The sequence below is a fragment of the Squalius cephalus genome (assembly GCF_949319135.1).
Source record: "Squalius cephalus genome assembly, chromosome: 2".
In the NCBI taxonomy this organism is placed as follows: Eukaryota; Metazoa; Chordata; class Actinopteri; order Cypriniformes; family Leuciscidae; genus Squalius; species Squalius cephalus.
Genome location: NC_137123.1, coordinates 26,738,355 through 26,765,653, shown reverse-complemented (window position 1 = coordinate 26,765,653; position 27,299 = coordinate 26,738,355). Strand labels below are relative to the sequence as shown.

At 40.4% G+C, this 27,299-nt stretch overlaps 1 protein-coding gene across 1 annotated transcript; it reads left to right on the top strand.

Moving 5' to 3' along the window:
- Nucleotides 1-176: 176 nt before the first annotated feature.
- Nucleotides 177-27,043, top strand: LOC307154659 (von Willebrand factor A domain-containing protein 7-like). Its single transcript, XM_079864704.1, has 16 exons — nucleotides 177-235; nucleotides 337-610; nucleotides 933-1,226; nucleotides 2,922-3,015; nucleotides 3,105-3,233; nucleotides 3,374-3,560; nucleotides 18,065-18,234; nucleotides 18,908-19,020; nucleotides 19,246-19,362; nucleotides 19,443-19,652; nucleotides 20,990-21,122; nucleotides 21,243-21,398; nucleotides 21,616-21,702; nucleotides 22,306-22,577; nucleotides 22,731-23,021; nucleotides 23,229-27,043. Exons 2-16 carry the CDS (start codon nucleotides 413-415, stop codon nucleotides 23,664-23,666), a joined length of 2,889 nt encoding a protein of 962 aa, XP_079720830.1. The 5' UTR covers nucleotides 177-235; nucleotides 337-412; the 3' UTR covers nucleotides 23,667-27,043.
- Nucleotides 27,044-27,299: the final 256 nt, after the last annotated feature.

Below are 27,299 nucleotides of genomic sequence, written 5' to 3'. Positions count from 1 at the left end.
TACACTTTACCCCCCCCCCCCCCCCCCAGTTGTGGTTAACAAGGAAGGAAATATTCTTTCTTATTGATTTTCTTAGTAACACACACACATACCTACAGTAAGGATTGTCATTTATGCAATCCCTTATTTCCGTCACAAAATATGTGTGACGCTAACATTCATCATTTAAAGGTGTATAAAAACACTGACAGAGGCTGTGCATAAGTTACAGTATACACACAAAATCTGCGAAAAGGTAATTCTCTATTTTTACTTTTTAATTCACGATTTTTCTCTAATTGAGTTTATTTCTAAATTTCCATATCTAAGCTAATTTATCTTATTTGTAATGTTTAGTGAAATTTCATCAAGATTTTCTTCACTGGTGAGAGAAGACTGAATTTTCCCACAGCACCATTTATTGTGGACAGTCATGGTTTCACTGGTTGTGGTGGCTGTATTTCTTCTCTGGGGGACCCTGTTTCAACCCCCCCAGGCAGCAGCATTCAAACCTCTTTTTCATGATGGCTCCATCACGCATCGAGAAATCACTCAGATGGCCATCCTCCGCAAGACAGCAGAAGTGTGCCGTGACATAGCCACTGCCCTGGGACGAGACTTTACACTGGCTGTAAGAAAAGAACATGAGAGTGAACCAACTGAATTGTTCCAGGAAGATATTAGCATTTTATAGTCACGCAAACTATTAATGAGTAAAAAAGGGTCTCTGATAAACAATCCTTGAAGAGACTTTTTATATATTTTTTTACAACCGAATATTTTGTTTCATACCTCAAATGTGATTTTTGAAACTGTTGAAAGTTGCTAAGTCTCAAGTTATGCTACACTGATTTGAAACCTGAATAAACAACTGAAGATAATTTGAGTTATGTTTTTAATAATAATAATAATAATAATAATAATATTCTCCACTTTCCACACCTCACTTCCAGATAAACAACAGACTGACTGTATCTGCTGTCCAACGAGCCTGCACAACATCTCCTGATTCATCTTCTGCCATCTCTTCACTGGGTTTTTATTCAGCGATAACAGAGATTTATCTAAGCAATGCAGCCATAGATGTAGTGTTTTTTCTGAGTGCGGCGCGTCACATTGATAATGAGGCTTTCGGTGAGGGCCGGGACCTCATCACTAGTGGCCTGGCTGCAGTAAAGGCCAATGTGCAGCAGGGGAGCTATATCTCTGGTCGAATCACACTGGGGGCTGTATGTCATACTCTACAGGTACGTTATAAATGGAGATTATAGTAGGGTGGTCTGTAATCTGTTTTGTTTTTTTTCATGCTGGCTTTATACCAGATATATATTTGCGTTACATCCAAAAATATATATCAAAAGTGACTTACATGCATATGTTATCAGTTCATGCATTCCCAGTGAATCAAACCCATGTCGTTGCTAGCACCATTTACATGGAGGTGCCGATTCTGTCTTCTCTTATTTTATTACCTCTTTAACTTTTGTTTTAGCTCTGGTAGTTTCCAATTGCAGATCTGGGGAAAACAGCATTTTCCTATTTTGCACCTTGGTCATGAAACAATTAGCAATTCGATTTTTGAGCATACTTGTATCTAATTATGAATTTAAAGGGATAGTTCACTTTGAAATTAAATGTTGGTATGTTTTAGCTTACCTCAAGGGCATCCAAGATGTAGGTGTCTTTTTTTCCACAGTAGTTTCAATTTTGATATTTTTAGGTCAAACCGTTCTTGTCTGTCAGTCATATAATGCAGGTCTGTGGTCACTGTCTCAAAGAGCATGCACAGAGTCCAAATTAAAACAAATCCCCATCGTCCAAATTAAACAATTCCCCATCGTAAGTACACATTGATGGCCTAAGACACGAAACGAGCGGTTTGTGTGAGAAAACGAACAGTATTTATATCGTTTTTACCTCTTATACACAGCCACGTCCAAGTGATCTGAGGGCACGCGCGCATCCCGGTGTGTGACGTGTACGCAGACTGGTGCATAGATATATACACTAGATGTCGCCTTAAAGACATTCGTTCTAATGAACTGCCGTAGACAAGGCGACATCTAGTGTAAATATCTATGCACCAGTCTGCGTACACGTCACACACCGGGATGCGTGCGTGCCCTCAGATCACTTGGACGTGGCTGTGTATAAGGTTCTCACACAAACCGCTCGTTTCGTGTCTTAGGCCATCAATGTGTTCTTACGATGGGGAATTGTTTAATTTGGACGATTGGGAATTGTTTTAATTTGGACTCTGTGCATGCTCTTTGAGACAGTGACCACAGACCTGCATTATATGACTGACAGACAAGAACGGTTTGACCTAAAAATATCAAAATTGAAACTACTGCGGAAAAAAAGACACCTACATCTTGGATGCCCTTGAGGTAAGCTAAAACATACCAAAATTTAATTTCAAAGTGAACTATCCCTTTAAGATAACCATAAAGTGTGGACACTTGTTTGTTTGAATGAAAATATTTGTATTTCATTGCATAGAAAGCAAAGTTAAACCAAGTAACATCTGCAAACATGATGACAGAGCTCATGATGACAGATACAAACCTGTATTTCCAACGCATTCTCATCCTAGGGCGTCATATACTGACGCTTTTGGCATTTCGTCTGCATCCAACACACATGGCACCCTTTAGCGTCAATATGACACGCACAGAGCTTTGTTCGGTTATGGGTAGGTTTAGGTCTGGGGTAGGGTTAGGGTTAGACCGCTAGGAGGCGCCTTCTGGCCCGTATCTATCTGCGTCTCATATTGACGCTAAAGGGTGCCATGTACGTTGGATGTAGACGAAATGTCAAAAGCGTCCGCAAATGAACTGTATGCGCATGTTCCACTATGTTTGACAACCACAAAGTGTATACATACTTTTAAAACTGGACAGTATTATTTGTAATATTTGATTTGCAATGTTTGTGTGCAGGATTTCTATAGCCACAGTAACTGGGTGGAACTGGGAAGCACTGCTCCTTTCAGCCCCCTGATCAGACGTGAGCTTCCTCTCAACAATCTAGCAGGTATGACAAAATACAAATACCCTAATTCTACAATTTCCAGAGTGTTTAGAATCAAGTTTCACATTCTTATCTTTTATCTGTATGTACAGACCGCAGCACACCAACATGCAAAAGCTGCGCTGGGAAAGACTGTAGTGATAACATTCTCCCAGAAATATTGCTGCATAAGAAACTAACCTCAGGATATTTCAGCATTGTCTCCTCTACAAAACCTGTGGGTAAGGAAGCTTAGCATCCCATGTGTAGTGTTGATCTGCCTTTCAATTATAACTCCTCTGTATAGGCCTGTCATCACAGTCCACAGGATGTTTGAAATTGGAACTATTAATCTATATATGCTGACATAATTTTCTCTCAGGCAAGTGTAGCCATGGCGGCTTTCTTGACAGGACCAGTTATAGAGACCCCACCGGAGGTATCAACAAGGATGACATCAGCTCAAGTCATGGCTTCCTTCATCAGCGTGCCGCTGAAATGGCCATCAATGCTACTATGGAACTGCTGCAAGACATCCGACTGGCCACAGGCAACCAAGCCTTTCTTCGGTACACATACCTTCTTTTTACACCACTCTTTGAGCTCTTCTTTAGCTAATTTAAAAAAAAAAAAAAAAAACATTTAAGTCCTTCTGAAAAGTTCATATTTACGAGGTCATGTGTGTTTGGTCAAAGTAACATGGCGATGTACCATTTCTACATAAAATTAAGCTCAATTTTTTAACTCTACCCAAGTGGGTATAAAATATTAATATAATATACACTTAAAATAATTGTACTTTAGTTTATTTTCTAACAATATATCTTATAAAAATATACATGAAGTGAAAATTCAGTTTATTTTTTAAAAGTGTATTTATTTGCACTTTATTAAAAATATATTTTAGGTATATTTTGTGACGGTATTTGGCTTTACAAGATTGGGTTCGGGCGCCAGGGGTAAACACCACCACAATTATTTAATTAGTCCCTCATTAGAAACACTACACATAGGAATGACGTTATCAATTATAAAGCAACAGAACAAGGAACCACAAGAAAGTTGATTTAGAAGTTTTCTATTCAAGTTCAATTCCAGTCATATTACATTACAATTCAGAACATCAATATATTCAATTCAAAAGAGAAATAAAACAAGGAAAAAAAAAACTAATTAAACAAAATCAACTATTAATTTCAGACCCAGAAACATTTACCTTTTAATTACCTCACAACAATAAATGAATGACAGATCAATCAAATAAATCACTCAGATGATTAAATGCAATGCAATAAATCTTATGCAAGAACGAAAAAATGAATCAAAATACAAAAAAATACAAAAAACGCAGCATAAGAGAAAAATAGGCATAAGAAAAAAAACAACGTTGGCTTATCATGTCACTCATTAAACTACTGGGCCTGAAATACAATTCATTACATCAAACACAATATTTATAAAAATAATTCGGCAACTCGAGCGCCAAAATAAACACCAAAAGAAAAAACCTCCCTACACCAAAACCTCCTCAAAACATACTACCTATAATGCCCTGAATAAGCGTCTAAACCACAACATAACCGGAATGGAAAAAACTCTCTCTCAAACGCTCCATTTACACGCAAATCACCAAATCGCTCTCAACACAACTTGCCAATGCTTTACGAAATCCAATGAGGGAAACATATTCCTCAAAATATGAATCGTAAGCATTAAAAGCAGGAAAAGACCGCAGCATTAACACCTCAATGCAACGCGGGCTACAACAACAATACTCACAAGCCATCCGCTAGCGTGACCATGACCGGGAATAACCCGCGCCTAACAACAAAGGCTAGAGAGCGGAAGAGAGAGAGAAAGAGAGACGCAATCACACTTCCTTAAATAACTTCCTACCTGGTTCCCCGGATATACGCTCAACAGCGCCATCCCCAGTACGGAATAGGAAAAACACAAATCATTGACGACTGTCACATTCTTCCCCCCATGGAGAAAGATCCCCTAATATTCTGCAACATTAAATAGATATATGCTCATCGACAGGGAAATATCAATACATGAAACCCTGCAACAACAACAGCATAAAGCACTAGTTCCTACATTCAACATTTAGATTTCAATCATTTGTAAATCATTTGGCCTTGCAATACGGAGGGCTAATTAATCCAGGACATAATTTTATCAATATTAAAACCCTAGAAAATCCTCATCATCTGACTCCTCAGTAAAGATTTTCAAGACTTTCTCCCTTTCCTTAAGATCAAACTCTGCAGCGGCGGGAAAGGCAGGCTTCAAATTACACACATGGACTGTACGCAAATCCTCTCCATTGTCCTCACGCACAACCTGATAATTTACTGGACCTAATTTTTCTACAATTCGATAAGGCCCAATCCATTTTGCTGCAAACTTGGCTGCAAATTGTTGAGAGGCCTTGGAAAAGGGGTGTGCTTTCATCCAAACCCTATCTTTCCTGGAGTAAGTCACATTCCTAAGACCGGCATCATAAAAACATTTCTGTTTCTCCTTAGCTCGAGACAAGTTCTTTTCTACGATCTCCTGCAAATCTTTAAGAACCCTGAAACTAGTCTGGTGTGGTTCTAGAACACGTTCAAAAGGTCCTTTCAGCCTTCTTTGCAAGAGTAATTCTGCTGGGGAGTATCCAGTACTCTCCTGAACAGCAGAATTGATAGCATACCTCAACTCTGGCAAATAATGATCCCAATGATTATGCTCACCAAACACGTAAGATGATATCATCCCCTTAACGGTCCGATTCACACGTTCTGTGAAGTTGGTTTGGGGATGGTATGCTGTTGTCAATTTTTGCACCACTCCCCACCTGCTACACAACTCCCGCAAAATTTCAGAGGTAAATTGAGGACCTCTGTCCGACAACAAAAATTTCGGAACACCCCACCGAGTCAAAATTTCCTTCCTTAGCGTCTGTGCAATTGTCACAGCAGTATCTTTTCGAAGTGGAAACAACTCCACCCAATGGCTATAATAATCTACTACCACCATTAGCTGGGTGTTACCTTGCGTACTACGAGGCAACGGTCCCATAAGATCCACGCCGAGCAATTCCCATGGTTCATGTGCTTCAGTCTGCTGTAACAGGCCCGCTGGTTTACGACACTCAGGCTTACATTGTTGACAACTGACACAATTTTTAACAAACTCTGAAACATTCCCCCACATATTTGGCCAAAAAGCAACTTCCATTAACCTTTTTTGTGTCTTATAACGACCAAAATGCCCACTTAACGGGTTGGAATGATATGCTTACAACATAGTCTGGCGAAGGATCTGTGGGACATACACTTGAAAATAGGTTCCCTTGGAAGGATGAGTCACCTTTTGGTAAACCTTGTCCTCTAAAATAACAAATCCAGAACCAGACTCATCAGGACCCTGCATATTATCAACTGTACTCTGATATACTCTTTGGACCTCTACATCTTGCTGCTGTGCTGTCCAGATATCCTCGTCAGAGAGAGGAAACTGCAAGACCAGACTATCTGAGGTATGCTTAGTATAAGCAGCGATTTTTGGAGTAGAGTCAGGGTTACTAATGCGGGACAAAGCATCGGGAGCACTGTTAAGCTTTCCTTTGCGGTATTCAAGAGTAAATTCAAACTCTTGCAATTTCAAAGCCCAACGAATCAGGCGAGAGTTTGCCTTGGTAGTGTTAAACACCCAAAGGAGAGACGCATGATCAGTCACAACAATGAAAGACTTGCCCTCCAAATAATGCCGCCACCTTTCGACTGCCCAAATAACAGCCAAACACTCCCTCTCTGTGGTGGAATAATTCCTTTCTGCACCAGTAAGTGTACGGCTTGCATATGCTAGTACTTCTTCAGTCGTACCAAATGTAGATGGTCGTTGACCAAGAACAGCACCCAAACCTGTTGAACTAGCATCTGTATAAACTATAAATGTGCAATCATGGTTAGGGTGTCCCAGTATTGGTGAAGAATTCTCAAATTCTCAAAAGCAGCCTGACAGTCAGCTGACCACTGGAAACGGGCTCCTTTTCATTTCAAGGCGTTTAAGGGTTCGGCAATAGCTGAAAAATTAGGAACATACCTGTGATACCATCCACTCATCCCCAAGAACCGCTGAAGTTCTTTTAGATTTTTTGGTACAGGGAAGTTCTGGATTGCCTCTGTTTTAGCAGGCTCTGCTTTCACCCCTTCGGTGGTCACCACATGGCCAAGAAACTTAATTTCTGTTAAACAGAAATGACATTTCTGAAGTTTCGGAGTTAATCCTGCCTTTTGTAAACACCACAAAACCCTTTGGAGATCTTGTATATGCTGACTGAAATTTGATGAATAAATGACTATGTCATCTAAATAAACCAAACAACACTGTCCTAAACATTCAGCCAACACCCTATTCATGAGCCGTTGGAATGTGGCTGGGGCATTCTTCAAACCAAAAGGTAAAACCTTGAATTCATACAACCCAAAAGGGGACACAAAGGCAGTCTTAGCCATACTGTCTGGGTCCATTGCCACTTGCCATTACCCGCTGTTAAGATCCAGAGTACTGACCACACTGGCTCCAGCAAGTGACTCCAGGATGATCATAATCCCTTTCTATTTGAGTTCCCAGCCTCACTAGTTCCTCAACAGTCTGTGCACGACCTCGAAGCTGACTAGCAAAACAAGGGTTTATAGCTTTTAAAAGAGCTTTTAAAACCTTATCCTCAGTAGCTTTCTTTTTCCAATGCTTAAACAAAGCTTGAAATGAGAAAGTAAAATCACGAACACTTTCATTTGCTCCTTGTAACTGATTTCGTACTTGATCCTCCAACACGTCTTGCTAGACTTCTGGCAAAAAGACAGCTAAAAAAGCTTGCTGAAAACTTTCCCAAGTGTCAACTTTAAATCTCACTGTCTCCCACCAATCACGGGCAGAAGCATGCAGAACACTACGCATTGTTGCAAGAATTTCACTATTTGACATTGGTCTAAGTGCTAAGAAATCTTTACATCTTTCCAAGTAAACTAGTGGATCGTTCTCATCATGCACCCCCCCAAAGGATGGAAATATCATCTTAATAGGCAGGACACGGCCACAGGTCAAATTAGATGGAGCAGAAAGCTGACTGACCAAATCACCAGTATTACTTGATACAGTTGAACCTAAACATACCTGAAAAGGAGTAGGGGCAACATCCTCCCGTTCAACTATCTTACTGTCAAGTTGCGGGCTTTTCTGCATAAGGGCATCAAGAGAAGTTTTCATAGTAAACACTTACTGCTTCAGACTGCGTACTTCTTCTTGTAACTCTTTTCCACCTACACTATGTTCTTTGATAGCTGTTTTAAAAGAAGAAAGTAATGAATTATTAGCATCATCAACCAATTCCTTAAACTCGGTACATGACTGTTTTGCATTTCACTTAATGGTATCAATTGTTTGATTGGTAAAATTTCCCATACGACCATTAAGGACCTCCAAAAAATCAGTTTGCGCCTTTTCAACTAGTGTTAATGTCTCTTTAGGAATGTCTTTAGCACAAAGTTTAGCATTTTCCTCAAACCATTTTTTCTGCCAGGCTACAGTGTCCACAAATACACTTTTAAGTGAATCAATTGCTTGAGAAAATATAGTTAAATCATCTGCTTGGTTCCCTGAACCAATCAGAGGGACACCAAGAAATGGTCGTTCTAAACCTGTGTGGTAAATATACGGTAAATATACCATATACTATATGGTAAATATACCATATATTTTAGGTATATTTTAACTGTGTGCTGGAAATGATCATTGTAACAATGCATTGAAAGTATACTTTCATAATACATTATAGTATACAATAGTATTTTGTACAAAGTATAGCTAAGTATTATTTGTCTAATAATGTGCCAATGTGCCAAAATTTGTTATGGGCAAGTTCACTAATGTAGCGCCGTTGTGAATCGGGAGACCCGAGTTTGAGTCCTGGCTCATGGACCTTCGGTAGACCCAAGTTTGAGTCGTCTGTCTGTCTGTCTGACTGTCTGTCTGTCTGTCTGTCTGCGATTGTGCTGTATTCACTCACAAAAATAAATGTTTTATATATTTACAGTAAGAAATTTACAAGATATCTTCATGGAACATTATCTTTACTTAATATCCTAATGATTTTTGGCATAAAAGAAAAATCGATAATTTTGACCCATACAATGTGTTGTTGGCTATTGCAACGTGCTACTTGTGACTGGTTTTGTGATCCAGAGTCACAATTTGTAATGTACTTGTAACAGAAATAAAGTACACTTTCATATCACTAATCAAGCCACAGACATACTTAAAGTGTACTTAGTATACTTGAAGTTGTTCAAATTTAGTACACAAAAGTTCACTAAATACACTTAAAGTTATGCTTTACTATGATTTAATTACAGCTTTTGTTGTTTCAAAATAGCACACTTCAAGTTAACTAATCATTAACACACTTGAATTATACTAAATTAGTCTGGTTGCAAGTATACTTAGCATATATTTTTTTCCACCAGGGTATTCTTTTATAAAATGATGAATGAAGAATGCATGCCAGTGGCCTCATTTATAAAATGTTGTGTAGAAACGGTTCAACATTTGATCATACTATTTCTCAAATGTGTGTATATGTGATTCAGAGAACGTACCTACAAATAAATAAATGTGTGTATGACTCACTTCCAGTTGTGAAATCTCTAAAAATCGCAAATGATCTTGAAATTGTGTGTAGCTGAATGATTTCAGATCTCCCGTAGCTATATAAAGATCCTGCAAAGACACGTGTCGTGTAACGTACGCATCGAAAACATGTGTTGGTACAACAGCGGAAGTGTTTGCATTGCTTTGGACAACATGGCAGCTGATCAGGCATTAGATGTTGATATTTAAACTTTTTTGTTTATGTACAACATGTTTCGTGGTCAAATCACAACTTTTCAACGTTTTAATTCGATAAGCCGTCATTACGTTGTGCATCAAGTTATCACTACGACACACCCCTTACGGCATTGGTCCTGGCTTTTGTTCACACAAGGACGCCTTCCGGGACTGATCCCGGCAATGTTACTAGGTCCCCATCCCGGCATCGATCCCGGCATCAATCCCAGGACGTGTTTGCGTTCACACAGAAGGCACTCTATCAATTTTACGGTCATTTCCTGGGATCAACACGCTGTGTGAAAGGAGCTGATGAAATGTCGACCCAGGATGAGCTACAGGACTGTGCAAGCATTAGGAGTGTCAATGGACTCAAATCTACTCCATCTGTATTGTGATCATCCTGTGTAAGCCTCCACACCTTCTTGCCTGGAAGGACATAGGAGATAGGAGAGGGCTTACACCAAGTGTATCTGCCACTGTTGTTCCGTGATAACCCATACAGTGAGATTATTGGATAACACTGGGAAAGCATGCCCGATCTGAGGGAGGGAAACGCTGTGGGAGCCACATTCTTAAAAGAGTTATGTGGGAATACACATATGGACTAACCCGAGGGTTGTACTGCATATGAATAGTGGGTGACTTAGCCCAAGGGAAAGACACAGGCTTCCGTTTAGGAGCAGCCGTGGAGAATATACACACATGGGATCCCCGTAGGGTCACACATATGAGAGCCAGTCTAGACCCGGTTCTCAGGGATTCAGCGGATAAGGCCTGGCACCGGACGCTCCGCCATGTCCGGGCCGAGGGTGCCTTCGCTCCAACCCTTGCTGCAAGAAAGAAAGCACTGACCCTGTCGGACATCTTCGGGGGTCCTCTCTGTGAGAGGTAGGGCTGTCGCGGTGAAGGAATTTCCCTTGCGGTAATTTTGAGTGGCTCAATAGCGCGGTATGCGGTATTATCGCCATTTATTTATTTATTTAGATATATTTATATTTATTTGTTGCTATATAAATAGGTTTTACCATGTGGTCAGCATGCACAAAAACGAGTAGCCTACATTTTCAGTAACCAATGTAACCGAAACTAAACAGCGTCTCTGCGCATTGAAAGGCTGTCAATCAGCACGCATTACATTGTTATGTGAATCATTAAACCGTTCATTCAACAAACACGTTCAAAAACGTTTATTCTTTAAAAGATAGTAATGAAACAAGTTAAGCTCCACTTTTCAAGGCTGAGCTGACCAGCAATGCGTCGCATGGGTAACGCTGAAGCTGACGCTTAAATGGTATTGATTCAATGCGTGACTCGCTGCTTTTTGATTCCCGCGGCTTCCTCGCGCTGTGGAATGCTGACCAGCACTGTCGCTGATGCCATTCATGGTAAATCCCCTTAGACGTTAAGAGGATGACATGACAAATATTTCACTTTCCTTGGACACGGAAAGCTTTTCGCGCATATGACTTGACTTGACCTAAAAGACAGACGCAGGTAATCGCACGCGCTCAGTCGATCTCTCTCATTTACTGTCTGTAAGTCTTAAGAGCAAATCAATGAAGCCTCTGTACAAATCACCATGATAAAAACAGTCTTGTTATCATTATTAACTTATTTAACATTCAATACACAAGCACAAAGTTCAAAACAAGAAGGGTATAGCCTTATGAAAAAAGAAAACATGCGAAAATCACGGTTGCTACGGTTACTTGCATTCCTCTGCGGTTGGCTTCTCAGTAGCGCAGTTTTACAATTTTGCGGTTATCGCGACAGCCCTAGTGAGAGGTACACCATTCGACGAACAGGTTCCACTTCAAGGCATACGCACGTCTCATAGACGGTGCTCGCGCAGAAGTGATGGTGTTAAGTACCTCTGGGGGTAAGTCACCTAGAACCTCCGCGTCCCCTCCAGGGACCAGACATGGAGTTTCCAGAGGTCTGGATGCGGGTGCCATAGGGTGCTCCATCTCTGAGTCAGAAGGTCCTTCCTCAGAGGAAAGGGCCTGGGAGGGACTGTCACGAGGAGCATGAGTTCTGGGAACCAGGTCCGTGTGGGCCAATAGGGAGCCACCAGAAGGACCTGCTCCTCGTCCTCCCTGACTTTACATAGAGTCTGTGCAAGTAGGCTCACTGGGGGAAATGCATATTTGCGGAGGCCCCGGGACCAGCTGTGTGCCAGTGCGTCCATGCCAAGTGTTCCCTCGGCCAGGGAGTAAAACAGCTGGCAGTGGGAGGTCTCTGAGGAGGCAAACAGGTCTACCTGAGCCTCCCCGAACTCTCTCCAAATCAGCTGAACCACCTGGGGGTGGAGTCGCCATTCTCCCGGGAGGACAGCTAGTGATAGCTCGACGGCCACACGGTTGAGCACACCGGGGACATACATGGCTTGAAGCAACCTCAGATGCTTCTGACTCCAGAGGAGGAGATGGTGGGCGAGTTGCGACATATAACGGGAGCGTAGACCACTTTGTCGGTTGATGTACGCAATGGTCACAGTGTTGTCCGTACGGACCAGCATGTCTCTGCCCTGTAGCGGACTCTTTAAACGCCTCAGAGCGAGAGGTACTGCTAGCAACTCGAGGCAGTTGATGTGCCAATGCAGTTGGGGGCTCGTCCACACCCCTGACACTGCATGCCCATTGTACGTGGCACCCCAGCCGGTGGCAGAGGCATCTGTGAATACCACAGCATGCCTGGGCACCGTTTCCAAGGGGACTCCTGCCTGCAGGAACGAGGGGTCTGACCATGGACTGAAGGTCTGGCGGCACACCAGGTGTGATTGTCACCCGGTGGGTGGTGTGATGCCACGCCCATCTCGGGACTCGGCCGTGAAGCTAGTGCTGAAGCAGTCTCATATGGAGTAGCCCGAGCGGAGTTACCGCTGCTGCCGCTGCCATATGCCCAGGAGCCTCTGAAAGAATTTCAGTGGAACCGCCATCCTGCCTTTGTACGTGTTCAAGCAGTTCAGCACCGACTGAGCACGTTGCTCTGTGAGGCGCGCTGTCTGTGCGAACGAATCCAACTCCATACCGAGAAAAGAGATCCTCTGCACAGGGTGAGTTTGCCCTTTTCCCAGTTGACCTGAAGGCCCAGCTGGCTGAGGTGCCTGAGCACGAGGTCCCTGTGTTCGCGTAACTGATCTCGAGAGTGTGCTAGTATGAGCCAGTCGTCGAGATAGTTGAGGATGCGAACACCCTGTTCTCTCATGGGAACAAGGGCCCCCTCCGTGACTTTCGTGAAGACACGGGGAGACAGGGACAGCCCGAAGGGCAGGACTTTGTACTGATATGCTTGACCCTCGAACGCAAAGCGCAGAAACGGCCTGTGTCGAGGAAGAATCGAGACATGAAAGTACGCGTCCTTCAGGTCGATCGCTGCAAACCAATCTCGGGGACGGATGCATTCGAAAATGTGTCTCTGCGTGAGCATTTTGAACGGTAGCATGTGAAGGCTCTGATTCAAAACTCGCAGATCCAAGATCGGTCGCAGATCCAAGACATGGGCATCGACTGCTCTCAATGTAGTGGAGTGGATGGCCCGAAACTTGGGGGTATGCGGGGCGAACTGAATCGCATAGCCTGATGGTCCGAATGAGCCAGCGAGATGGACTGGGGAGCACTAACCAGGCTCGCAGAGACCGTGCAAGCGGGACCGTAGGCGTACCCGGAGTGTGGCAGCGAGGTGGAACACAGGGGCTTGGCTCGGGAGGCTCTCTCTGGGAGGCGGCCCGTAGCGGAGTCTGAGTGTGCTGTGCAAAACGTACCTGGTTCCATGAGGCAGGAGGTGCAGGAGGCGGCTTTGTTGCATTCTCGAACTGCACCCCCTGGGGTCGGCGGTATCGCCGGCGATACCAGCTCACTTTTTTTCTTATCAGTGCAAAAGAGACTCAAGATACTCTGTTGATTTTGATCTTACATATAAGTGTTATACATCATTCATCATTAAGTGTCTATTATTTTGTGAATACTCACAATAAAAACAAAGTGTTGTGCTTTTTGCCAAATAAAGAAAAATAAACATGATGCGAGTGCTGCCTTCTCTCAATCAGTGAAGCCCATTCTCAAACGCGTCCAAAAACGAACTGTACCTCAGCAAATACTTGTCACACAGGAACGAGTGATATGTCTTTATAAAGCTTGAATTCTCGTCTTTTAAATGAACATTTATTGAAAACAAATATTCTCTGTTTATTTAATCTGTATGAAAAGAGAGATGTCAGTCATTCTCAGTTCAGCTCATTATAGCTCATTAAGTGCTAATGTGATCACGCCCACGTAGCGCGTGCTATTCAAATGCAAATGCTCTGAGGCAATCCATGCAAACGTGTCAACGCCCACATCAGCTCGATGAAACACACCAGGTTTAATCAGACTCGCGCACTTTACGTCGTCTTGCTTCGCTGTGAGGAATAATCCTGTGAAATTTACCTCAGAAGAGCTGGTTTAGTTTCACTTTGAGGAGCAACGGATCCAGCTGAGGACTGTGAATAGTAAGCTCTTTATTCTTAAGTGCTTTGTTCTAATCGCGATATGCAATAGTGTCTGTAAACCGCAAAAAGACTGTTTAAATATGAATCGCGTGTCTGTGTGTGAATGAATGAACAGTACAGATGTTTACTTCAGCTGTAGGAAACAACAGCGCGCATCTGTGCCGCTCATTCACACTTGCACTTACATTAGTAAACATGTTATTTTTACATGAACACATCTACTATTTTAGCTTTTACCAAACTATGCTATACTGAGATAAGTAAAAATCGACTGAAATATGTTGAAATAAAATGTCTTTGTATGAGCAACATATTAAACTGCAAAATAACATTTATATGCTAATATATCATAAAACAATATGTTACAGACAAAATATGAATGTTTAGACAAGATTTTGTTGATTAGTTTTGGATAGATTATAAAGTTATTACTGTAAAAAAAAACTACTGTCGCATCAAATAAGATTTTGTTCACCAATTTCTGCTCATATGTTAAATATATAGTGTGTGATGTTTTGTCAAAAATAAAGTAGGTATATTGAATTATCAACTAAGATGTTATTATAGTATTTGTTCCAATATTCAAACTAATGAATCCTTGACTTTGAAATGCATATGATAAAATGTATAATTTTTAAAAAGAAAGATTACACTTGAAATATAGTTAAAATTGTAATTGTTGTTGATTTACATGTGAAAACTTTTTAATAAAATAGCAAAAAATATATTTACAAGGTAGATGTAAGCAACATCTTAATAGGTCAATATAAGCCTTCTCATTAAATTATTTATTATTGTTTTTATTAGTGACACATTTGGGGAGAGGATATATTCCAAAACTTTCTGAAAATACAGTATGAGAATGAACTGCATAGTTACTAGAAATGTTTACCTTGGATATTATACAATTTGCATGCATACAAAATAAGTCCTCACATTCTTTCTTGTGGTACCCAGAGACAAACCTGAATGAAAGGCTCATTATGCAGGTCATTGTCTTCTCAGGTGTGAATCACATCATTATTCATGATCATTCACGCCCCCACGCATATTGCCTTTCCAAACAAAAAGTGTCTTTCAAAATTTAAATCAATGTATTGTTTTATGTGAATGATAAGGCAAGATGATTTTCAGATCATTTTGAAGCAAAAACTCTAGGCAACAACATCTATTAGTCAAAAGTTTTGTGGACACATATTTAGTGTGCGTTTTGTGGCCTTATTTCAGAAACTTTCATTTTTAGTTTTTTCAATAACCATGCATAAACATTATTCTCTCAAAAATACAAACATGTACATACATGTTGCTCAAATATTATGGTATCCCTGTTTGTGCTAAATAGAGTGTAATTATTGAGGCTTACACAGGGCGCTGGATGGGGTGCAGCAGCTGTGGCCCTATAGTAGGGATTCCTATTTGTCGCTCTTGATGTGGCGTTGACTGACCGACCGAAAGGGAACGTCTCGGTTACATATGGTAACCCTCGTTCCCTGAGGGAGGGATCGGATACGCCACGTCCCGTTGCCACATCAGCTGCTGCCCGCCGGGGCGACCAGCTTTTCAGGCTTGGCTCCTCAGCAAAAAATTTAAGTGCAATCACACCAGCTGCTTGTTATACCAGCGCTACGAAGCTGCACAGCTGATGCAAATGATTGCATGCCAATGTGTATTGGCTTGTTTTAGTTTCACTCGAAGTAGATTGGCCTCTCTAGCGAGATTCCTATTCGTCGGTCTCGGCGAAGGGAACAGATGTATGTACACATGCTGAAGACCTTTCTCAAACAAAACGAGTCCATAATTCCTGGGATGGGCCAGTCCCTTCAGTCACCTCTCAGATATTTAATACAAACATTAGAGAATGAAAATAACATGAAAATAACATTTCACACTGGTAACTTCTATAAGAAAGTAACATCTCATAAGCCTAGAGAAGTCATTCAACTCATGTGGTATTTAGAAGGAAAACTATTGATTAATACTTTGATTTTAATCACTGTAGCAAATTAGCTCAAAATAAATATGAATAATCAGTCATAACTTGTAATAATTAATTATGAATATTTGGATCAGTTAATAGAAATAATTTAATGTAGTAAAATTAATATTACACTCAATCAACCTGTTTTACCCCATTGAACACTCACTGTTAATTGTTTATTAATTCTAAGAAACGTTCAATTCCGGGGGAGGGAAATGTCTTTCTTACTGTACAGTACTACTAAGGAGCCTGTAGTTAAAATCTAAATCATAAAATAAACTTTGTTGCAAGCAGAGAATCAGAACCAAATACATATTGTGCACAAGTTTTATTAACTAAATCACAAGCATAACTAATCTAAATACACAACATACAATCACACATACTTGGGTATAATGGTAAGTGACAGAATGAAACCGGAAGCAGGAAATGGAACTATGGAAAATATCCATTTAACTATGAAAAGAACCATCAGCTTATTATTTTCAGAGCACCTGATTAAATGTATACTTGCATGGCCTTTGCAGTGAAAGCATTTTGTGAAGTTCCTAAGGGAGGATTTTGATGGTTCCATGAGTCTCAATCGATTTCTTCTGCATTGAATGAAGAAATGGTGATGAACTTGCATGGTTTGTTTGACTCTGTCCGCATGGCTGGAGTGCAGATTGTGTCTTGCCGGCCTAGGGCCGGAGAGGACACGCAGAGCTAACAGGAGAAGGGAGGAAGTCGGAAGAGTTTATTGTTGAAGTTGCGATTGACGACTTCTGCATTGAAGGAATAAATTGTGCCAAACTCCTGATGTTGTCCTTAATTCTATTGTGGTTGAGAGAGTCCTCTCTCTCCTGAATGAGCACATTACTGGTTGTGGGTCAAGGCCTGCTGCCCTGGGGCCTGGTGTGGCCACGCAGGACAGCTACGCAAGCGTACCAAGAAGGCCAAGAGAGGACGTTGTGTAACAATTACAAAGCCTGAGAAAGGTCCCACCTCTTAGGGTTGGATCGACCAATAAGGTGGAATTTCCAACCGGGAACATAAAATGATCACACACAATGTCCTAGGATGCATGTTCATTTATAGATCAGTTCATCTATAAATGAATGCAGGGAAATCTGTTTTGAGGGCTGTAGGTCTTTCCTATGGCCTCAGTCTTGACCACATGACCACAATTTTAACAGCAATAAAACCATCTTATCTGATACCTGGCGACTGAGGCCTTTTCTGCTCTCTTGCCTCTTCTGGGGGGATATTTCATTCCTAAGAGTGGGCTTTAAAGCTTATTTGTTAAATGTAATAAATAGTTATGTGTCCGATTGTCTCAGTCATCACTCATTAGATATATAGAAGCAGCAGTGGATTCCAGAATCCACCCCTTCAGTACATCTGCTTAGAATCTGACGGGTCGCTAAAAACTTTTCCACATCAAAGACCGTTTTTTTAAATATGAAAGTTAGCATGGATTTTAGAGTATGCACACACTCTAAGTTCAAATCGGTGTGTACGCGCGTTTTATAAATGAGGGCCCCTACTGTGTTTTAGCTTTTAGCTGTGTTTTAGTGTTTTGTTAGTTTTAGTGTTTTAGCTGTTTTTATGTTTTTATCCCCCCTGGTGGGGGAATGCCATTTCTGCTGATGCTGTGGATACACAGAGTTCTTTAGTTATAACGCCCCTAGAGTAACAAATTTATACTACTAGTCTTATTTCTTTCTTTCTTTCTTTCTTTCTCTCAGATTGATGGGCCTCAGTCAGACCTCAGTTCTGGCTTTTGTGATTGACACCACAGGCAGTATGTCTGATGACATTGAAGAAGCCAAGAGAGTGTCCTTCAGTATCATAGACAGCAGGAGAGGAACACCGAAAGAACCTTCAGAATACATTCTAGTCCCATTTAATGATCCAGGTAGTCATCTTCTCTCTATATTATCCAGTTTTCCCCCCAACAAAGGGCAAAAAAGCAAAAGAGGCAGTGCCTCAAAACATTGAATTTGAATGACAAAATAATCAACAATCAACAGTAAAAAAAAGAAGAAATATGAGATTTAATATTCTATAGATACAATTTTTTATGATAGCTTATATGCACTCACTGTCCCACTGTGACACAGTGATGACACTCACTGTGGCGTGGTAATGCTGTGATAGGCTGATCACGCGGTCAACATGAATGCCTGTCCATTATGTGTGTGTGTAAATGAGCCTGAATGCATCAAACATTCATTGAGGCATTTGCATCAAGTGAAAATGGATGGAATAATTAGTAAACTATTCACCCATTCGGACATAATCACTTTTGTTCATGTTCAAATCTAACTTGCAATGACTAGAACATGAAATGATCTGTGAGTGTGAATGAATCTTTTTATGGAATATATTAAAAGTACATATGTCTGCCATCATCAATACAAGTGTGATGCGACGTGTGATCTGAATGATAGCTGAACAATAGTTAGTGGAAGTAAATTATGTAAAGTTATTCAAAATATTTCTGTTAGATTATTATTAAATTATTACATTTAAATGATGTAAAACATTATTGTTTCTGTAGTGTTCTGTGATGTGTTTGTGTCATACAGATTTTGGACCTCTGACAAGGACTGCAGATGCAGATATTTTCAAAGCGAAAATCAATTCCCTCACAGCATCTGGTGGAGGAGACTTTCCAGAGATGTGCTTGTCAGGACTGCTGGTGTGTGTGTGTGTGTGTGGGTCTTTTGGAGAGTTTTGTAAACCTTGATTTAAACTAAGAAAAACACTCCTATTCACATTGATACAGTATATAAGATTATATTACTGATACAATTATTGTGAATATCACAGCTGGTTTGAGATTTGTCTGAGATAAAGCCAGAATGAGAAATGAATAATATCTCGAAGTCTTCTCATCTTGGTTTTTTTTTATTATTTTTTTTAGTTGGCACTAGCAGGTGCTCCTCCATCTTCAGACATTTTTGTTTTCACCGATGCTTCAGCAAAGGACAGCGAATTAAAAAGCACCGTTCAGGCCATGATAGAACGCACCAAGTCAACAGTGAGTGCATGCAGAACACTAATACGTCATTGCTGCTAATTTGTAACTGACACTCTCTGCAATTTCTCTCTGCCCTCCAGGTCACTTTCATGTTGACTGACCCCTTCTCATTCCGTAGAAGACGGGATGTCTCACAATCTCAAAAGTTTAGTTCAAGATCAATTCCTCAGTCAGACATACAGCTGTACAGAGACCTGGCTCAAATTTCAGGTGGACAGACCATAGAGGTCCCAAGGGCCACACTGTCTCAGGCCACTGCAGTCATTACGGATGCATCTACCTCAGCCCTGGTATGTTCTGACAATGACTAATGTATGTGTATATATATATATATTTATATATTAGGGATGCACTAATACCGAGACCAGTATCGGTACCAGTATTGGGATAGAGAATTGTCACGACCAGTTCGTACAAATTCATACGAGTGAGTAAAAGATGGCTAACTCGTACAAATTCTTATGACCTCACTCGTACAAATTCGTACGATTTGTCTAAACCCCCCAGTGATGGGTAGGTTTAGAGGCGGGGTCAGGGGTAGGTCATTTGTATTCATAATTCATACGAATTGGGCAACTCGTAAAATATGTACGATTCAGCAAAAATCGTACAAATTCATCCAAGTTCGTACGAATTATAGCCTAGAAATCTAGACGCACCCTAGCGGCAGCAAACTTATTTTGCTAGCAACTCTCCGTTGACTTTCGGAGCTGTAAAAACCTAAATTGGGTCAGGCCAATCGTGTATAGAGTAGGTGGGGCGGGCTTAACATAATGACGACAGAGTTGCGACGGTTCCCTGCTACTTGAAAACAAAGAAGAGTTGCTGCTTCTGGCTTCTGATTTGTCTTTCAAATCGGCTTTGGCCGCGACTCTGGAGGACTTGGAGTTAAGTTTTTCTTTGAGAAAAGAGCAAAGAACGGCACTTAAGTTATTCTTAAAAAAGGAAGATGTGTTCGTAGTTTTGCCGGCCAGATTCAAAAGTTGAATCTATCAACTAACGTTAGCTCCGCTGTTGGGAAAACGCTCTGGTTGGTTGAAGCGCTGTCCTATTGCGTGCAGAGGGAATTTGAAAGACAGCCGTTTATCCCGCCCCTCGGATTGAGCCGTGTCTATGGTGAGTTGCCAGACCTAACATCTTGATGTAGGTCTGGCTTGCCAGGCTATACGAATTAGCCACCTCGTAAAATTCGTACGAATTGCCATGAGATCGGGTTGGATATTTCACTGGTATCTAAACATTTGAACCACTGACCCAATCCTTAGCACTGAGCCTGCTGGAACAGCTCTAAATATGAGCTGTGCAATTTAATGATAAAATAGGATAGAGCAATAGAATGAACAGTGAAAGTAGCTGTAGCTCATACAATACATTTAAACATGCTTAAGCATGATTTTCTAAACAAATTAAGCCAACTAATATGATTCATATTCTTTTGGTTTCTCTACCCAATATATTTACAAATTAAAAATGTGGTTAAAATACAGATATCGGCAAGTACCAAAACTGAAAGTATCGGTATCTGACTCGTGCTGGAAAAAGTTTAATTTTTATTTGTTTCAATTTGGTGGTTGGAATTTTGCTGTGAAACACGGCAACATCGAAAACGTCTCTGTGTTTCTTGAAGGTGACTGTTCTTCAGGTCGTGAGAAGTCCAGCCATTGCAGAAAATTTTTCTTTTGTGTTGGATCCATCTCTGTCCAATGTGACTGTGTATGTCACCGGAGACTCTCCAGTCTTTACCCTCTACAGCCCTACAGGTGAGCCAACGCACCTCGGACATTGTGTGTTGATGATATGAGGGTTTTATTTTCTCCAATACAAAAATCCAGATGCCAGAATCATTGTTAAAAATAAGCTATGCTTCTCCTGCCTTTCAGGTGTGTCTCAGTCAGATTCAGTGGCAGATGGTCCTCTGGGTAGCATCCTGACTGTTGGGAATTTAAGGAGAGTTACACTAAAGTCTGACAACCAGACAGGGATAGAATGGAAGATCAGCATTAACTCTTCAACTTTCTACAGCCTTAAAGTCACTGGTAAGTGGTTTTAATCTGCCAGATATGTAAACCATTGATATTTATTTTTTTATCAAATGTATTATTATAATTACATTTATGTTTAATCTTGATTTTAGTTTAACAAACAATGGTTTTGAAAAGAAAATCAGTCAAATGTTTTCATTTGGAAGATTGCAATAATGTTGCATCTTGCAATAGTTGTGCTACTTTCACTATATTTTAATTGTGACTACAGGTCAGAGCTCTGTGAACTTTCTCTTTAACTTTGTGGAGCAGTCAGAGGGAGGTGACATCACACCGAAAGCCAATCGTCCATTCATCGGTATGATATCATCTTTTTACCCCCTAATTTTTCCTCTTGATTTTTTTAGACAGTTGATTATTTCTTTTGACACTACCGGTAAAAAGTTTTGAGTCGGTAATATTTTATAAATGTTTTTGAAAGAAGTCTCTTATGCCCACCAAGGCTGCTTTTATTTGATTAAAAAAATACAGTAGGCTATACTATAAACAGTAATATTGTATTATTATAAATATATGTTATTACAATTTATAATAACTGTTTTCTATTTTAAAATAATTTAAAATGTAATTTATTCCTGTCATGGTAAAGCTGAATTTTTAGTATCAGTGGAACATGATCCTTCAGGAATCTTTATTAAGAAACATTTCTGATTATCGATGTTAAAAACAGTTGTGCTGCTTTTTGGATTTCATTATCATTTTTTTTCAGGATTTTTTGAATAGAGAGTTCATTGTGTGTTTTTATTCTGTCCTTGCTGAATAAAAGTATAATTTAAAAAAAAAAAATCTTTCTGATGCCAAACTTTTGAACAGGAGAGTATAAACATGAAGAACTATCTTTATTTTTATTTTTTAGTGTTGTCAATGTGAATGAAAAAATGTTTCTTTAATTGCTGATCAGGTCGGAATGCTACTTTATTTGTCTCTGTGACCGGAGGAGATTCAGTCACAGTGACTGACGTGCTTCTAGTTGAAGCTTCAGGATCTGGTGTTGTTAATGGAACCATCAAAGCAGTGGGAGCGACAGACTTCCTGGTGAACGTAGAGAAAATCCCAGAGGGAGCATTTGTGGTCCAGCTTAAAGGACTGTTGAATGACTCAACTCGATCTTTGCCTAGTCAATTCCAGAGACAGTCACCCACACAGCAAAAAGGCTCTAGAGTTACCATCACGGTGAGCTTAAGGGGATAGTTCAGCAAAAAAACATTGACACATGATTTTTTTATAAGTTTAGTATGAGCAGCACAGAATATTCAATTAAATATATGCAAAATACATTGACAATATTAACCATATTCTAACCATATTAACCATTTCACTTCTCAGGCCCAACCAGATAGCACTATAGAGCCTGGAATTCCTTTCGATCTCAACTTTACATTGGTCAATAATGCTACAGGGAGCTACACTATCCGAGCCCGGACTGACCGCGGCTTTAGCGTGTCTTTCCCCAGCTCTCTGAACGTGGGGACAGAGGGCAGCGCTCAGGGAACTGTAACACTGACCGCACCCTCCAACACAAAGTCAGGGACGGATGTCACACTCACTATTGAAGCAGAAGATCCAGAGTCCAGTGACTCGAATTACGTGGCACTGCGGTTCAGTGTCATGACTAAGGTAGCTGTTATGAAAGTGGCTAGAGTAGACATTATTAATAACTACCATCAGTTTGACTTTTGTTGCATTTTCATTGTACTGTAACTGATCTCCATTGAATAGAATAGCTTTCTTCGTGACTCATTGTTTTTGGTGAAAACAGTATTAGCATTTGATCCCTTCATCGACCCTGATTAACCTCAATTATTTTTATTTTTATTTTGGCAGGTGACTGATATTTCTAGCCCTGTCTGTCAGGTAGTGAGCATCAAAGCTAACTGTTCTGTGGAATGCAGCACGGCATCATGGGAACTCTCCGCCAACTTGACGGACGGGAATGGCACAGGCATATCGGGTGTGTCTTTCAACCGTGGGAACGGCTCTCTCAGCTTAAGCATTGTGATAAGTGAGGATGGCACAAATGTGACTGTGGCATCCTATAATGCTTCCTGTTGTTCTCAGGAAGTAGAGCTGGTAGTTGTGGACAAGGTGGGAAATGTGGGCACATGTTTCACTTCTATAAAGAGTCCCTCTGTAACTGCAACCACAGTTGAGCCCTCTACAGTCACTAATAAGCCTTCGACAATCACCACACCCAATAGAGGCTACTTTGTGTCTTTCTCGATGTCTGTTTTGCTCTGCAACTTAATTGCTTTTTTTATGTGAATAGGAAAAACTTCAGTTGAGTAGAAACTTATATAATGATATACGAATAACATGCCTCTGAAGTACATAATCAATGTCTAAATCATGTGACAATGCTTAGGTGTAGGATAAAATTGTTTGGAATATAAATAATCTTTTTCTAATTCTTTTTTTTATTTTATTTTTTTTATGTGCAATAATCATTGAAAATTATTACAGAAAACAAAGAGTTCCCTTTTACTTAAAGCTGCAGTCCTTAACTTTTGGCGCTCTAGCGGTTAATAAACAGAACTGCATGCGTATTGCGGAAGAACATTGTAGACAGAGCTACTTCTCTCTGTTCATGTCTATGACTAGTGAAGGATCCAAATTTAAGAATATGTTTAAGATCTGCTGATCTTACTTCCTTACATAACATCACATGAAAAACTAAGGTGAATTACACTGTAATGGGCATTCAAGGTGAACATGATGGCATCAATTTACTGATCAGAAGTCAGCTTTAAGTCAGCTGTCTAAACATTGTAATAGTCAGGGGTTTTTTAGTCTTTGATCTTCCAACTTTGGACTGTGTGTGAATGTTACCTAGTCTAAGGTCTCGTGACCATTTGTTGTGTATACAATTTGGGGGGGGGGGGGGGGGGGGGGTACCATTATCTCAGTTGGGGGCAATTGCCTCTATTGTCTTTAGATGATTAGATTTAGTGGTTACCTCTAAGGCTGTGTGTATGTTTAGCACCTTTAAGGACAGCCCACTGAAAGACCTATAAAGAAACCATGTGAAGTATGTTAGCCAGAATGATTTGGGAAGAACTGCAGCCGCGTACAGCGAAGTCCTCAATAAAGAATAACTTTGTTTGAACGTGATCCCCAACGTCTCCTGGTCTCTTGCTTCGACGAAGAAAAAGTTTTCAACAATTTGCTGCCGCGACCCGGATGGAGAAGAAGGAAACTCAAAGAACTGAATCTTAAAACTTCAAGCTTCCTCCAGATTGAAAACTTCAAGCTCAAAGATCTCAACAAAGCTGACTGAGTTCCAGACGAATGTTTTCTGTACAACCAAAGACTCGGTGAGTTTCGCTCCATTCAAAGAACCAATGCAGACCAGTACAAATGTTTTCCTCTGCGCCGTTCAGAGAAGTAGTTAACAAACAGCTGTAGAGTTTGGTTAACTAAAGATAAGCCTCTAAAAAGTTTTCTTTTAGAGATGAAATTGATCCTCTGTTGTTAGCAGGGAAGATTAACAGTTACATGTTAATATTGTTTGTACCTTTGTAAGCTAGAGAAGATTTAGCCTCGTGTGCTAATAAGATTGTACCCTCTGTTTGCAAGACAGTAGAGAGAAGTTTTTTTAGTGTTTGTTTGTGGTAACAGAAATTCACAAAATGTTTAGGAAAAGTACTAGAGAGATTACCACTTTATGGACAGACAATGAGTTTAAGTCTTTGTTATCAGAACACATGGACACAATAGTGACTGAGCAAGTCAGATTGAATTTAACAAAGAAATTTGGCATTAAGGCAGACGAAGTGTGGTCAATTGAAGATTGCAAGAAAGTGTTGGGTGCATGTATCAGGAAGAAAAATGTTAAAGGCATTATCTTCTGTCACAGAGAATTTAGCTTATCCATTGTACAAGAACAAGCTCGTTGTATAGATAAGTTGAAAGAACAGAACAAACAATTGCTTACTCAAGTGTCCTGTTTCACGAAAATGGTGGGCCTCAAGGCCTCAACCAAATGTGACACAGAAGACCAACAGTCAGAGGAAAGCTATCCTGATTTACAGTCTTTTGATAGTATAGAGGACAATGTCAATACAGATGTAAATGCAGATGTAAATGCAGTTGAAGTCTGCGTAGCTAGACAAAAGCCTCAGGGAAAAGGTGTTGATACAGTTTCATTTGCAACCCCCATATTGCAGCCACAAGCAGTCAAAACATCTTTAGGTCCTAAAGATATTGAGAGAATTGCTGAAAGTTTGCCATCAGTGCAAAGAAATTTTTCTGAGTTTAGGAGAGAGTTGTCCAAAAAGATGCGACTCTATGATATGACTCTAGCTGAAGTCACCCAGCTAATATCACAGATCTTGACTGATTCAGAATTCAATGATTTTGAAAGTGCTGTAAACAATTCTGAACTGCAACAAGCCAGTAAAGATGAATTGAGAGAGGAAGTTCTGAAAGTGTTAAAGGACATTGTTGGACCGAAAGTGGATTGGTTGAAAATTACTAATTGTGTACAGAAGAAGGATGAAACTGTTTGTGAGTACACAGAAAGATTTTGCCAGACCGCTGCCGCTTACAGCGGAATTGCCGACACTCCAGAGAAGGTGTTAGGTCATAATGGTCCTCTAGTTCGTGCATGGTCCGATGGTCTTCTGTCAAAACATAGAAATGCATTGCCTTTCTTAGATCTTACGTGGTCAAATAGAACCCTGCAAGACAACTTGGACAGTTTAGCTATTTGGGAAAGAGACTTTGATGTCAAGGCAAGAGTAAAAATTGCAGCAGCATCCTTTAAGGTTAACTCAGAGAAGCCAAAGAAACGCAAAAGTCCTAGAGAAGCCAGTTGTTCTTACTGTGGCAAGCATGGACATTTTGGAAAAGAATGTCGAAAAAATAAAAATAACTTAAGACAAGTTAACAATGTTATGCAGCTCTTACTACATTTGTTTGCTACTTTGAAGCAACCCCTCCCCTCGTCACTGGACTCGTGGGTAAGCTTTTTGAGGTGTTAACAATTTGGGCTGTGATTGCTTAATCTCCCCAGTAACTTACAACAAAGATGAAAGACTTATTTTTGTTTAATAGAACAAAAGGAAAGTGACTGTCACAGTCTTTGTTTGGGGAACATTCAGTATACTCACAGCCTTAAATGTTAAGCCACAGAATATTACAATCAGACACCATCCTCTGTTAATGATGTTTATTAGGACTGATGTTTCACTGGAGAATGGAAATGTGCCAATTTTTCTCACACACTGTACAGTGTGCACACAACAGGGACAGAATAGGACACACAGACCAGGGAGGGCCCTGGAAAGAACTGACGCAACAGGCGTCGGGGGCCAATCCAGGGTGAAGACAACCTCATAGGCCTTTCCCCATTTAGTCCATCCTTACCTCACTGGTCCATAGGTGTCAAATAAATTAAGAAATAGGGAAAGAATGAAACGACAACAGTAGACTCTGAAAACGATAGAACCATTGTGTTTAAACTGCTACAACCGTAGTGTTTTGAAGAAATACTGCTCTCTTTTTTTCTGTTTTCTGTCTTACAGTGTGCAGATAAAACTTGATGGTTTTTTCCAAAAATCCATATGCAACGACGTCTCACCTGCATATGAAGCCACAACCTCAAGAAGACAACTACACCCACTGCTGAACAAGCCAATCACAAAAGAAAAAGAAGAAAAAAAAAAATACACAACGCAGAAATACAAAACCTTCAGTCATCCATCGATATGATCAAGACTACAAGCCTGCACCATTATCTAAGTGCTGCACCTGGTTAATATGACTGAAGATAACTTTTCATGGTTCGGAAACCTGTTAGTATCAAGTGTGTCAACCAACAAATGACTCACGTCCAGCACACCCGTAAGATTTCACGGACCCTAAGTGCATGTTTGTTTCTGTGTCAACATGCAATTA

Coding starts and splice junctions, on each gene's coding strand:
- LOC307154659 (XM_079864704.1), top strand. CDS start 413: ATGGTTTCACTGGTTGTGGTGGCTGTATTTCTTCTCTGGGGGACCCTG. Junction 3,234..3,373: donor CTCCTCTACAAAACCTGTGG/GTAAGGAAGCTT, acceptor ATTTTCTCTCAG/GCAAGTGTAGCCATGGCGGC. Junction 23,022..23,228: donor GGTTCAGTGTCATGACTAAG/GTAGCTGTTATG, acceptor TTATTTTGGCAG/GTGACTGATATTTCTAGCCC.